Genomic DNA, 14,592 nt, shown 5'->3' with positions numbered 1-14,592 from the left:
ATCTCTTGCTTGGGAAAGATTTTATAGCTCTTGTGCCACGTTAATTCTCTTTCCAGTTTTTCCTCCCATAGCTTTTGTTTCTTTTCCTTTTTTTTTTTTTCCTCCAGTGCTCTCTCCTTTTCCAGTACTTTTCTGTAGTGCTTTCATTTTGTTTATAAAGTCATTGTTAGCTCATTTTTTCCACCCCCATCCCCAATTCTTGCTTTATCCTTTGAATGACTTACACTTGAACTTTTTAAAAATCCAAGTAGCATCTTTCTTTGAGATGTCACTTGCACATATTTTGGAATCATTCTCTTCATTTGCATTTGTATCTTGGGTGACTCTGTCACTATTATACTCCTTCCTTCCTCCCTCCCCTCCTTTCTTCCCTTATTCTTCCAGCCTTATTTTCCAGATTGGGTCTTGGTCCAGACTTAGTGCATTTAATGCATTGGAGAGGATGTTGGAGAGCTTTGGTTGAATCTGATTTGGAGTATTGTGATCTTCAAGCATCTCAGAGATATCTTAAATTGGGGAACTCAAAACTTTCAGTGCACATTAATGGTATCTGTTCTAGACTGATCTTTTTCTCTGAACTTTGTAAATTCCTTGTCCTGGTTTGGATCTTGTGACACAACTTGTGTATTTTGGAGTTCAAGTAGATGCCTTGAGCTAACAGAAAGCTCTATAGGTTTAGAGCAACATGTTTGGAGACTATTCCTTAGAACTATCTCCTACCTATGGCAAAACTCAATTGATTTCCTCTGTTCAAAAGCTATAAGTTGGATTGGGGATCTTACTTTGAAGTTAGTGCCACAGCTGCCAGTTTTTGTTCCTTCTCTTTTTCTAGTACTCTGCCTCAGTCCAAATTGGAACTCCTAATCGTTATTCCTAGCCACACTTTTCCTTCTCATTCCTTGTTGTATCTAACACTCAGCCCTAGGAGTTAACTAGCACAGCTGTTGGATGGCACTTGTTCTACCTACCTGGACACTACATAGAATTAGTACCCATTTCTCCCCATCTTGTTGTTAAATATAATTGCAGATGGAAGCCAGTCCCTACATAGCTAGGGGGCTCTCTGCTGGACTGTCTGTAGCTATTTCTATAGATTGACCTGCCCTGGAAAAATGACTGACTAGTTTTTTCTTGGATTTCCCATTTGCTGTTTTGTTTGGTGTTACTGTTTTGTTGGATAGTTGTAGAGGAGAGCTTGTAGTGCTTCTTACTTTGCCATTTTTGCAAGTCTTCTCTTTACAAAAAAAAAAAATTGTTAAATCTTTTGGTTTATCAAGCACTATACTACTTTTTGAATTTAAGAGACTTGGCATATAAAAATATAGTTTTGAAAATGATTTGCTAGAATTGGGGTCTGGAATTCAATTCCAGTAGAATATATGCTATTTAAGGGCAGAATCTACCTTATTTTATCATTGTATCTGTAGTTCTTTGCATTATATATGGTAGATAAAAAGTATATATATGTATTCATATACATATATATGAAGTATATGATTATTGAGTTACATGATTGGAAAGATAATAGCATCTTTGACAGAAATGAAGAAGAAAAGAGTTTGGGGAAAAAAGATCATGGCAGGATATTCACATGGAAATGCCTAGGGGGCAGTTGGAGAGGATGAACTGCTGAGGAGAGAGGTAAAAACATGGGAGTTATTCTGCATAGTATCAAGTATCTTAGAGATGATCCAGAATAACCTTTTATTTTTATTGTTCAGGAAACTCCAGGAATATTAAGTGATTTATCTAAAGCTCACAAAGAGAGTCAGAACTTGAATACACATCCTTTGACTAGAAATCCAGCATTTTTTCTTTTATATTAGGCATTGAAGCCACAAATGTAGGAGTGAAAAAAAAAAGTAATAGGATTGAGGATTGAATTTGGGGTATGTCCAATTGAAGAAGAGCTAGGAAGAATAATCTTAAGTAAAGGTGGGAAAAGGCAAAGGAGAAAAAAGGTTTTCCTTTTTTATTTATTGAGAAAGGGTTAGGAGGATACAGTTGAATGATTTCTTGTGATTGGGCCTAACATACAATTATTAGTTTATGAGATGGGGCAATATGATGCAGTGGGAAAAGGCTGGATGTAGAGTCAGAAGGCCTGGGTTTAATAAGCTCTGCAGCAGCTACTGTCTGGATGATTTGCGATGAGTCCTATGGTTTCCCTGAGCCTCCATTTTTCATCTGTCAGATGAAGGAGTTAAACTAAATGTTTCTTTTCAGCTGTAAATATATGATTCTAAGAAATATGTATTTTGTTTTTTCCCTATACTGACTTAAAATCATTAGTTATATATGGAAGAAATCCTTCTGACCCAACCTTCTCATTTTATAGATAAGGAAATTGTCTCACTTAGACAAAGTCACATAGTGACACAGCCAGTTTTCTAACTAAGGTTCTTTAAAACTAGCCCTTTTACTAGTCTGTCCTTTATAAAGTGAACTGTGATTTCCTTGGAAAATATTTGTGTTTATGTTTGTCATTTGGAAGGAAGACTTTTTTTTTTTTAGTTGGTAGAAGAAAAATAAAGAATTGCTGTTATATTTCTATATGAATTTATTCATTTCCTTATGTGATATATGTAAAATGTCATAATTTTAAGTTTAGGAGAAGAAATCTACAAAAATGATTAAAGATTTTGAAAATCAGATCTATATAAAGAAAAGTTGAAGGTACTAAGATTATTTATCCCAGAGAAGAGAAAGCTCTGGTATGATTTAATGATTTTAAAGTTTCTAGAAGTTTTGTTTTTCAGAAATTAGAAAGTTTCTTTCTGTTGAAGAAAAATGTGTTTAAATAGTACCATAAAGGATTTATTTTCTTTGTGGGGCCTGTTTGTTTTTTAATCCAAGGTTTTAGTTGCAGCTTTTTTTTTTTTTTTAACCTGATCTTTACTTAAGTTTTATCTTTTGAACATCTCATTCCATTTCTCTTCTAAAATTGTAACTATATACATTGGTCCAACCTTTAGCAAAAGGAAAGTAAGATAACTTTATAAATAACCATCTATATGTGGTATGTGTAAGTGTATACACACATGTAGAATTATAAATATATATAAATACATATATGTATATATATATAAAATTATATAAAATCTTCAATTTTTCCTACTATATGTTTTTTAACCCTCTAAAAGAACTACCCACTGTAACAAATAGTATTTTTTAAAGAAAAAAAAAGGAGGGAAAAAAAATCAACACCTAATCAATACATTGAAAAAATTTGAAAACATGTGCAATGTTCAATACTTGTGGTTCTCTCACCTCCATGAAAAAATGGACTGGGAATGTTCTTTCATCTACTTTCATTTAAGTCTTGCTTTATTTTTATAGTTTTGTTGTATTCACTTTTCATTTTTTGAAGTGTGACTGTTCTTTGCATTTATACTGTTGTATTTATTGTGAGGAAGGGGAGTTCATTTACTTAACTGTATCAGTTCATGTAGGTCTTTAAGTGCTTCTCAGTATTCATCCATATACATAATTTCTTACAACAAAGTAATACTTAACTTCATTCATGTACCACAATTCACTTAGCAATCTACAATCTTTATTTCCAAATAACTGCTATGTTTCCAATTCTTTGCTATCACAAATAGTGCTGTCATAAATATTTTGGTATACATGGGTATTTTCTTTTTTTTTATTAGTTTCCTTGAGCTAGAAGCCCAGTAATGAAGCCTCTAGTTCCAAGAATATGGACATTTTAGGCATTTTATTTTCATAATTTAAAATTGCTTTTCAAAATGATTGGAGTATTTCACAGCCCTAACAACAAATGTATTAATGTACCTGTAATCATATGACCCCTCTAACATGTTAGTGCCATTTTTTTGTTAATTTTGCCAATTTGCAGGGTAAGCAGTAAAACAACTTGCAGAATTGTTTTAATTTGTATTTCTGTTGTTAATAGTGACTTAAAACATTTTTTCATTTAGTTACAAGTACGTAAAATTTTTTCTTTTGATAATTGTTCAAATCCCATCTATTAGAGAATAGCTATTAAGTCATATGTGGATATGTGTATGTTTCCCTCTCTCTCTTACACACACACACACACACACACACACACACACACACACACACACACACCCCTTATCAGAGAAGTATTATAGAAAAGATTTTTTTCCTATTCAACCATTTTTCTCTATATCTGAGGTACCTTAATTTTACCTATAGAAAGTTTTTTTGTTTTGTATAATCAAAGTTATCTATTTTATCTTTTGTAATTACCTCTATTGTTGGTTAAGAATACTTCTTACCCACAGAAGTGAGAGGTATATGACCTGTTTCTCTTGATTTTTTTTTTTTTTTTTGTGATATGATCTTTAATATTAAGATCTCATATCCATTTAGACAGTATTGTAGAAAATAGTGTAATAGTCTAAGTCCAGTTTGGGGCTGGCTTTCCAGTTTTCTCAGCAAGTTTTATCAAATGAGGACTTTTCCCCTACATACTTTATGATTGATGGGAAAATGATTATATCTATTAAACATCAATCCTTTCATAGAAGACTATCTCGTGACACATTGTTTTGGTGCAGGAAATAATTTACATTTTCTCATCTAAAAATAATTTTGATTATAGTTTTATTTTATCATATTCACTGAATCATTAAACATTTATTAAGTACTTATTATGTGCCAAACATTGTGCTCAGAATTGGGAACAGAAAGGAAAGCAAAAGACTGTCTACACTTTCAAGGAGTTTACAGTTTAATGGGGAGACAATTATGTGCATACAAAATATATGGGAAGTAATATCAGAGAGAAGGCACCAGAAAGGAGGGAGGGAAGTGGGGCTAGGAGATAATGGTGAGCTATAAAAGGTGCCTACATAGCACCATTTGCTTGTTAATTAAAATTTTTATTTCTAAGTTGGATCTGTAAATTCTGATTTTAGATTTTTAATAAATATTATTTTCAAGTTAGAGTAATAAATTATTGCTTATTTATAATATTGAAGTTACTAGAAAATAGAAAGCTAATTTGTTTTCAGTGTAATAACTTGGAACCTGGAAGATCCTTAGCTCTTAGGTTATGTATAATACATTGAGTTGTAACTATACAAATTTTTTTTACAGGTAGAAGAAGACAGAAAGTACATCGCCCTCGTTCTCCAATATTAGAAGAAAAAGATATCCCACCTCTTGAATTTCCTAAATCCTCTGAGGACTTAATGGTGCCTAATGAGCATATAATGAATGTTATAGCCATCTATGAAGTCCTGCGGAACTTTGGCACCGTTTTACGCTTATCTCCTTTTCGTTTTGAGGACTTCTGTGCTGCTCTTGTAAGTCAAGAGCAGTGCACTCTTATGGCAGAGATGCATGTAGTGCTTTTGAAAGCAGTTTTACGTGAAGAAGACACTTCAAATACTACCTTTGGACCTGCTGACCTGAAAGATAGTGTCAATTCCACACTATATTTCATAGATGGAATGACATGGCCAGAGGTTTTGCGGGTGTATTGTGAGAGTGACAAGGAATACCATCATGTTCTTCCTTATCAAGAAGCAGAGGACTATCCTTACGGACCAGTACAAAATAAAATCAAAGTTCTGCAGTTTTTAGTGGATCAGTTTCTTACAACGAACATTGCTCGTGAAGAATTGATGTCTGAAGGGGTTATACAATATGATGACCACTGTAGGGTTTGTCACAAACTTGGGGATTTGCTTTGCTGTGAAACTTGCTCAGCTGTATACCATTTAGAATGTGTGAAACCACCTCTTGAGGAGGTACCAGAGGATGAATGGCAGTGTGAGGTCTGTGTGGCACACAAGGTACCTGGTGTAACTGACTGTGTTGCTGAAATCCAAAAAAATAAACCATATATTCGACATGAACCTATTGGATATGACAGAAGTCGGAGGAAATACTGGTTTCTAAACAGAAGACTCATTATGTAAGTATATTTCTATGTAGGTGTAGTCTGAATTACAATAGTGCTGTTTTTGTATAAGAGGCTTTGGTATAAAATTACATTTTCCTTTTTGACTCAAAGTTGTGGTATAATGTATAATAATCATTAGTATTATTTTAAATGTTTTCTAATTTACAAGGGCTATGCGGATTTTTAATGGTAGTTTTTGTAGCTAATAATTTTATGTGTTTATTTTGTTTGACTTTTTTTAGTTGTATTTAATTTTCTCAACAATAAAAAATATTCCGTTTTGTTTTTTTCCTTTTGGAGTGAAGAAAAAAATGAGTGACAAAAAGATGTTCTTGGTTCAGTCTTCATATCTATTAATTTTTCATTTATTTATATTTTTTAATTGTTAAAATTTTCCCCTGGTACATGTAAAACAAAATTTTACATTTTTTCATATGAATCATGTTGTGAAAGAAAATCAGAACAAAGGGGAAAAACCATGAGAAAAAAGGACAAAAAAAAAAAAATTAACGTAAAATTTGTTAATTTACATTCTGTCTCCATAATTCTTTCTCTGGATTTCCATTCAAAATTTATTGGGATTGCCTTGGATCACTGAACTGTTTAAAAGAACCAAATGTATCATTACACAATCCTGCTGTTGCTGTGTACAATGTTTTTCTGGTTCTGCTTGCTTCACTAAGCATCAGTTTATGTAAATCTTCTAAGCATTTTTAAAATCAGCCTGTTCAACATTTTTTATAGAACAATAATATGCCATTACTTTTATATATCATAATTTATTCAGCCATTCCTCAACTGATAGGAATCTATTAATTTTCCAATTCTTTGCCACTACAAAGAGAGCTGCTACAATTTTTTTTGCACATGTAGGTCCTTTTTCCTCTTTCATGATTTCTTTGGGATACAGACTCAATAGTGATACTGTTGGATCAAAGGGTATGCACAATTTGATAGCTCTTTGGGCATAGTTTTCTATTGTTCTCCAGCATGGTTGAACCAGTTTACAACTCACGTATCAGTACGTTAGTGTTCCAGTTTTCCCCCCATCGTTCTCAATATTTATATTTTCCTGTCATCTTAGCCCATCTGATAAGGTTGTGAGGTGGTTCCTCAGAGTTGTTTCAATTTTCATTTCTCTAATCAATAGTGAGCATTTTTTGTATGACTATAAAATGGTTTTAATTTCTTCATCTGAAAATTATATTAATATCACTTGATCCACATTTATTTAGCTAAAGCTACTAATAACAGAAACCAATATAGATTAAAAATGAAAGCATAGAGAAAATGGAAATAAAATTTTCATTATAGGTATATGGCCATGTTATTACAAATGGCAAGAAAAGTATGCTTAATCCTTTTTAATCTTCCTGATTTCTGTGTATATGTGTGTGGGGGGAGGGGAGATTACTAAAAAAGCCAATTGTTAAGTTTTGAATGTTTCTCTCCATGCATACTCATCATCTCTACAGAAAGCTGCAAGTATACAAGCTGACCTGAAGCAAATTTTTGAAGTAGTTCAAGTTTGTGTCTTGTCCCAAATGTCCCTTTTCTGTGTTCTCCTTTTGTCTCCATTACCCTGGAGGATAATTAAGGATAAATAAAGTGCTTAATTTAGTAACTTTTGTTACTTTCCATAAAGTCTCTTTGCTACTGGGCTACTTTCCTTTATAAAATGAGGGGGTTAGACCAAATGGTATCTAAGGGTTTCTTTTAGTTCTAGAATTCTATGATTCTGTTTGTCTTGGAGTCAATAGCTATTAAACATTATACTCTAAGGCATTTCAAGGGGTAGAATGCAAATAATGTTTAAAATAGTAGTACTCTAAAAGAATGCCCATTGCAGTTTGCTAGAAACCACTAAGGGAATTGGAAAAGGCTGGGAAGGATGATTAAAATGGAGTACATATGGAGCCCCAGTAATTTTCTTGTTAAGGAATCCAGCCTAATATTTTTCATCTTCCATTCTTCATGGCTTATTGCTTATGTAGTAGATTGATTGCTCAAAACTTAAAATAATTTAAAAGGAACATTTCTTACAAATTAGAAAGTAAGGTTTGTACTCTTAATTCTTTTCATATTAGCATTATATTTCAAATTTTCAATTAAAATATATTTAGAAAGCAAAAATGAACTAAAAGACTTTTCAGGAAAATGACACTTCCTTTATAAAACCAAAAAATGAACCATCCCTAAACAAAGCAAGAGAAATGAAATAATGAAACATTTCAACTGAATAGGTAAATTCAGACTTTTGTGATTATATAATTCATATAGGCTTAAAAAAGTTACCTATAGCAGCTATATAATATATACCTGCATAACAATAATATATTAATAATAAATATACCTAAGCAGCTTTAAATTAATTTATGATAACCATTTATTGAAGTTAACCTGGTAGAGATTATTGGATTGTAGAAGAAACTAGTAAAGAATTCATTTATATGCTAGCTAATATTTTAAATTCAAATTTTGTCTCCTATTTTTAGAAAGGTTCTTTATGTTCTGTTTTTAGGAAGAGAAATTTGTGTCTAAAATGTAGATATTGATTTTTAAAAATAGTTTTCTAACCATACAATAAAAAAATTGTATAATTTTCAGTTTACTATTTCTCTTTGTTTAGGTATTGTGTTGAATAGTCTATTAACTATGTGGCATCAAATAACCCAGTTTTAATTCTGTGATAGTTAATGCCCAGATTGATGGATTTTGAATGTTTTACAAAATAACAATTAAAACTAAAAATTGCACCCTAAATACCCTTAGGGTAAATATTTTTTAAAACGGAATTATTTAGGATATTTGCCATCACTGTGGGGAAGCACATTGGATACTTTTCTTCTTTAGTATCTGTATACAAACAAGTTTATGTCATAGTCTAAGAGTTCTATAAAGCCCAAAGCAAAAAATAAAAATTTGTGATGCAAGTATAGGTCCAATCTGTCTAAAATGAAATAAACTTGACTGAATTAATAATTCTTCCTTTTGTTCTGGAACTTGTTTGAAAGTAGCACAGCATCTTCTACAACATTTTTTTTTTTTTTTTTTTTTTTGTATCATGCTTGGCACATAGGCCCTTGTTGGTTGGTTGGAGGATCTCACAATTCATAAGAAATCTCTTTTTTTTTTTTTTTTTTTTTTTGGAGGCATTTGGGATTAAGTGACTTGCCAGGATTACACAGCTAGTACATGTTTGAAGCAGCATTTGAAATCGGGTCATCCTGACTCTAAGGCCAGTGCTCTACCCACTGTACCACCCAGAACTGAAAATCTCTCTTCAACTTAAGATTTTTTCCATTATTTTTTCAAACTCTTTGGCCTCACCTGATTTTTAGTATCTGAAATCTGTTGAAGATTATCTTGCTAGATCATTTTAATAATCATGAATGAGAGCCATCCTGTTGGAAGAGGACCTTTAAAATAAGCGTTTTGCTCAACCAAATCAAATGTTTTGGTGATTTTTTTTTTTTAAATAATTAAGAAGTGGTAGAATTCTTTAATAATCTTTTAGGGAATTGTGTGATGGTAAAGATGTGATCCCATGTTAAATATCTCTTGTGAAAACCTTCCTGTTTCCTATTGGTAGTCATTGGTATTTTCTTGAAAAAGTTTATTGGTATTAAAGCCTAATATTTTTTCCATTAACTTTTTCACCACCCCCTTTTATATTCTCCTTGTGAATTCAGTCTCTCAATGCCTCCCTCCTCCCCTACCTCCAAGTTGTTTTGTTTCTCTCATGGATCTCATTTATCTATACTTAGTCAAATCTAATTGCTACCTCCTGGAAGAGATCCATAATCACCATAATAAAGTTTGGCCTTACTATCCACCCAGGGAGAACTGAATAGTTGAAAAAGGTTTATTGCCTAGGTTGTGATGTATGCATTTAAATATATAATTTGTACAGTTTGTCAATCAGTCATGTCTCATATGAATGGCTGAGTTGAGCGAAAAACTTAGTAGGAGGATGAAATTGCAAAACTCCCTTGATAATTCCTTTTTGGCACAAGTTTCCTACTTTTCTTATAAGATATGAAACACATAGTAAACTCTGAGGAAGTTAAATATTGAGGAAACATAGTAAATTTGATTAAACTATAAAAGAAGTGAAGAACTCAAAGGAAAACAGAATAAAATATGTCATCTAGGAAATGTATTCGCAAAAAAAGACTAATCACAAGATTAAGTTGCTAGTATTTCTCCCCCCTGAGGCATTTGGGGTTAAGTGACTTGCCCAGGATCACACAGCTAGGAAGTGTTAAATGTCTGAGGCTAGATTTGAACTTAGGTCTAACTTTAGGACTTTAGAGCTGGTGTTCTATCCACAGCACCACCTACCTGCCCCATATCATTTTGGTATTAGGAGAAAGCAAGAGAGCCCCTGCCATATTGGTGGATCCTAATGTTGAATTTAAGAGAGGACAGAGGCAATAGTTCCACAGGATAGAAAGACAGGGATGGATTGAGATCTTTATTATTGGAAGAAATATTCAAATCCATAGGATTCCAGAACTTTTTATAATAATATTACAGAAGATATGACTACATGGAACACAGTAGTGCATGAGGATAATATTGTAAATGTAAAGCTAGTAAAGTTATCCATTGTTGCTACTTAATTCAGTTGAAAGGACATTGGCCTGGGAGATAGGAGAGCCTATCTAGTAAGATAAAATAAAATAAATATTGTGGCTTTTGGCAAATTTCTTAAATTCTGGACTTTTGGTCTTTCATCTGTAAAATTAAGGAGTGGATCTTTAAATTTCCTTACTGTGCTTAATATTCTCCAATTTATTCTTTATGCTATTCTACAACTTTGTTAAAATACATCTACTTTTGGATGCAGAATTGTAGTAGGCATGAAGTAAAAAAATCTATCATCCTTTGACAATTTGACTAAATTATACAAAATGTATACATGGAACATCTGAAGAATAATTCTGTTTTTCTGGTATAATTAGGTATCCACAATTTTGTTTCTTTCTGTTTTAAGTAATACTAAATCTGTAAATAGTTTGGTGTACAAAAGTTGATAAAGTCCTGACCCTTGAAGCATTTATAATAAAGTTACAAACCTTAACCTTTTTGTTAGAAATATTTGATTAAAGGCATTTGAGGTACTTTTGGGTTTTTTGAAGAGGCAACTTAACTTTGAAATAAGTGTTTCAGGTCTCCTTTGTTAATATTTTTGCATCTTTCTTTGTTGTCAATTAGTACTTGTGCCCCTGATGCCTTCCTTTTTCCTTTCTTAAGAACTCCTGTGAGTTATCGCTTGTCTTTCTTTCACCTTCCAGTTCCCTTTGCTGGCAATCATCTGTAATATGGAAAATAAAATAGAGCTATTAGAAACTAAAAGGAACCCCAGCAGTTATTCCTTCTAGCATCAATAAAGATGAAATGATTTCCTCAAGGTCATGTCATGTCTTCTGATTCCAAGTCCATTCTCCTTTTCTTTGTTATACTGTTTCTTCCCTTTTACCTATAAATGTACTCAGGTCTTCTTTAGATATCTCCATCTGGATGTGTCCTGCATTCTTCTCAAAATCAGAATATCTAATACGGAACTTTTTCTCCCAAACTTGCTTTCCTTCCCCATTTCTTTTTTTCTATTACTGGTAGTATCATTTTTCCAGGCAACTTTAATGTAATCTCATATATCTCTTTCCCCTTGACCATTCAATACAGTTAGTAATCTTAAAGGCAGAAACAATATTCCTACTAATTTTTGTCTAGAAAGCATTGATCAAATGTTTATTTAATGCTTTTATTGAGTGTTTTTTTTCCTCTATGATCCTGATATTTAGACATTCCATTAATAGTAGTCATATTCTCTTCAATAGATTTTTATAAACTGTGGAAATAAAAAACTTATGAATAAATTCATGCTGCAGGATCATTTTACAACTTAAAGAATGCTTAAAGTTAAAAACATACTTAAACATAGTTTTCTCTTTTCTGTCTCCAAATATATTTTAAAGGCCACATATCTATATTTAGACCTTTAAAAATTTAGTGATAGGATTATACTGAATGCCTAGTCTGAAGAAAATTAAAAGTTTTTTTTGAAAATTGTCTTTCACAAGATAAAACCATGATTATTGCCAATACTCTATCGGAATTTTTTCTTGATTTTTAAAGGTTTTTTTGGACTTGTTTCTTTGAAGTCTGTGTACCTCTCCCCTCCCCCCTTTTAATACTGGAAAAATATGGAACTTTGAGAAAATATAGTTTACCTAATTATATCATTCATTAAATTCAAATGAGTAAACATTATTAAGTGCATAGAGTGTGCAGAGTGTTATACTTGATGCTTAATTTTACTTTTCATGGCAATTTCAAATTTCCTAAACTCTTTTGTATATGTTTTTAAACTTGATTTGGTTGATATTATCTATTTTATAAATAAAGAAACTAGGTCTCAGATTAAATGAGTTACCCAAATATATAGCTTGTACGGACTAGAGCTTAGACCTTCTCATCCTTAATTCAATGACACTTTTCTTTCCACATAGTATTTAGTAATTTTCTGTCTTTGAATGTTAAAATAAATCAGGCTAAACCTTGTGATTTTAGTTGTATATTGGTTGGCTGTTTTTTTTCTTTTCTTTTCTTTTTCTTTCTTTCTTTTTTTTCTTTTCTTTTCTTTCCTTTTTTTTTTTTTTTTTTTTTTTTTTTTTTTTTTTTTTTGATGCGGTGCTGTAGATTAGATTTTCAACAAATAATTATTTAATGTTGTTGGCCACTTACCTACATACTCTTTTTTTTTTTGATTCATAGTATCATAGAATTAGAATTGGAAGGGACTTTAGAGATGATCCCATTCTAGCCATCTCATATTACAGATGAGACAGCTGAGGCTCAGTAAATGATTTGCCCAGGGTCACACAGGTAGGTGGTAAATGATATAGCTGGCATTCCCATCCTAGCCCTCTCTCTTCAGCTGCAGTGCTTTCCCCACTACACTGCACTCACTCTAATTATTTTTTGAATATTTTTGATTTTCTATAAGCAAGGCTTTAAGTATAGAATATATTGTTTTATCCTTGGCTTCCTTATTTACTTTAAAAACTAGGTCTTGGAACCGTATGCGAAACATAATAAATTGAATAATTCTATGATTGATAAGGACAACTTGGCAAAACTGCAGATATTACTTTTTTAAATCTTGAAGTATATCTAAATGATTAAAAGGGCTGGTCATGAGCTAATAGTTAGGATAGGAATAAAATTATTCTTGTGTAATTGATTACTAATGGTAATATAAGAATGACTAGTCACTCTATTAACCTTATTGTCAATCCCACCTAAGTTGTAAAGAGCTTGTTGGGAATACCTGTCAGGAAATAGAATGATAAATAAGGGGGGGGGGGGGGGAGACAGAGCAGAAGGTTAGAATAATACATTTTTAGTCATTGATGGCTTTTGTTTCTTTTTTTTTTTTTATTTATCACGTTTATTTCTAGATTTCTCTCTTCTGTCCTTTAACCCATCAAGTATTCTCTTATAATAAAGATTCTAAAAGGAAGAAAAACAACTTAGCAAAACCAACCACAATATATTGTCCAATATATGTAGGGTTCTATATCCTTGGTCCTCACCTCTGCACTGAAGAGAAGGAAAGCACATTTTCTCAACTCTTAAAAAAACAAACAAACAAACAAAAAACAACCTTTAAAAAGACCCTTAAGCCAAGGGTCTTTTCAGTTGGAGAAAAAAGAATTTTTTTTAACTGAAAAAAAAAACTGAATTTGGAAAACAGGAGAAAATCCAGAGGGTATTGATTTAGCCAAAAACAAATTTGGCTAATTTACAATGTTAAGCTAATGAATTTTAACACTTTTGGAGTTTTAACACTGCTTCATTTAATGTTTGACTTAATCCATTTTTCATTTCCAAAAAATATTGAGTGATCTAAACTAGAGGACCTTCTAAATAATCTTTTATTCACTACCTTCCTACCACAGAAAAGAAGAAAATATTTTGCAAATGCTTCTCTGAATCTGGCACAAGACTGTAATTTACTTTGTTAAAGAAAGTCTGTATGTGCTTATAGGGATGGATACTATTATCCCAAGGTGAGAGCCACCCCTCCTTTTATATTACTGTGTGTATGTATATTTATACAAAATCATTGGTGAATGAAGAGTTTCACTTATATTTCTTTTTTCAAATAACTCTTTCCTTGTTCTTTATGTTACCAAAACCTTAAAATTTTTAATTATTTTTATTCAGATCATCTTTTAACTATTTTTGATGATTTAGGATTATTAGAAACATTGTAGATTGTTGACATGTATAGGGTTATTTGTACATAGAAGATTTCTAAGAGCTTTTTTTTTATTGTGGGGGATTTGGTTTTTTGGTTTTTTTGGGGGGGGCTTGGAGCATATTTTGTCTATCTCTTTAGGATTTTATCAGGCTTTTAGAGACTGACAGTCTTCTTGCTTTGCTTTGCTTTCTTCTATCTTCCCTCCTTTTGCTTATTCTTGACTTTAATTTTGTGTAGATTTGGAAAGTATTTTTCAAGCTTGTTTAGATTTGTATGTAAAGTAAAAATAAAAAAAAATTTTGAGTAAGGAACTGGAGTCAGCTTTGTTTTTTTTTGTTTTTTGTTTTTTTTGCTTCCTTTCCACTTTTTCCAAAGATAGATGAAGTTTGCTAGTTGAGTAAACTACCACATAAGT

The 14,592-nt window shown here is 31.8% G+C and overlaps 1 protein-coding gene across 9 annotated transcripts in view; it reads left to right on the top strand.

Annotated features, from left to right (window-relative positions):
• The window catches only part of BPTF (bromodomain PHD finger transcription factor), a 169,970-nt gene that overhangs the window by 53,098 nt on the left and 102,280 nt on the right, over nt 1-14,592 (top strand). For all 9 annotated transcript variants that reach the window (XM_074260557.1, XM_074260550.1, XM_074260556.1 and 6 more), the window contains exon 2: nt 5,092-5,914. In XM_074260557.1, coding sequence (XP_074116658.1) covers nt 5,092-5,914 — 823 coding nt within the window. The remainder of the gene's footprint in view (nt 1-5,091; nt 5,915-14,592) is intronic.

The sequence above is a fragment of the Sminthopsis crassicaudata genome, chromosome 4, assembly GCF_048593235.1.
Source record: "Sminthopsis crassicaudata isolate SCR6 chromosome 4, ASM4859323v1, whole genome shotgun sequence".
NCBI lineage: Eukaryota > Metazoa > Chordata > Mammalia > Dasyuromorphia > Dasyuridae > Sminthopsis > Sminthopsis crassicaudata.
The sequence above is the reverse complement of the archived record's forward strand: the minus strand, read 5'-3'. Positions and strand labels throughout refer to the sequence as shown.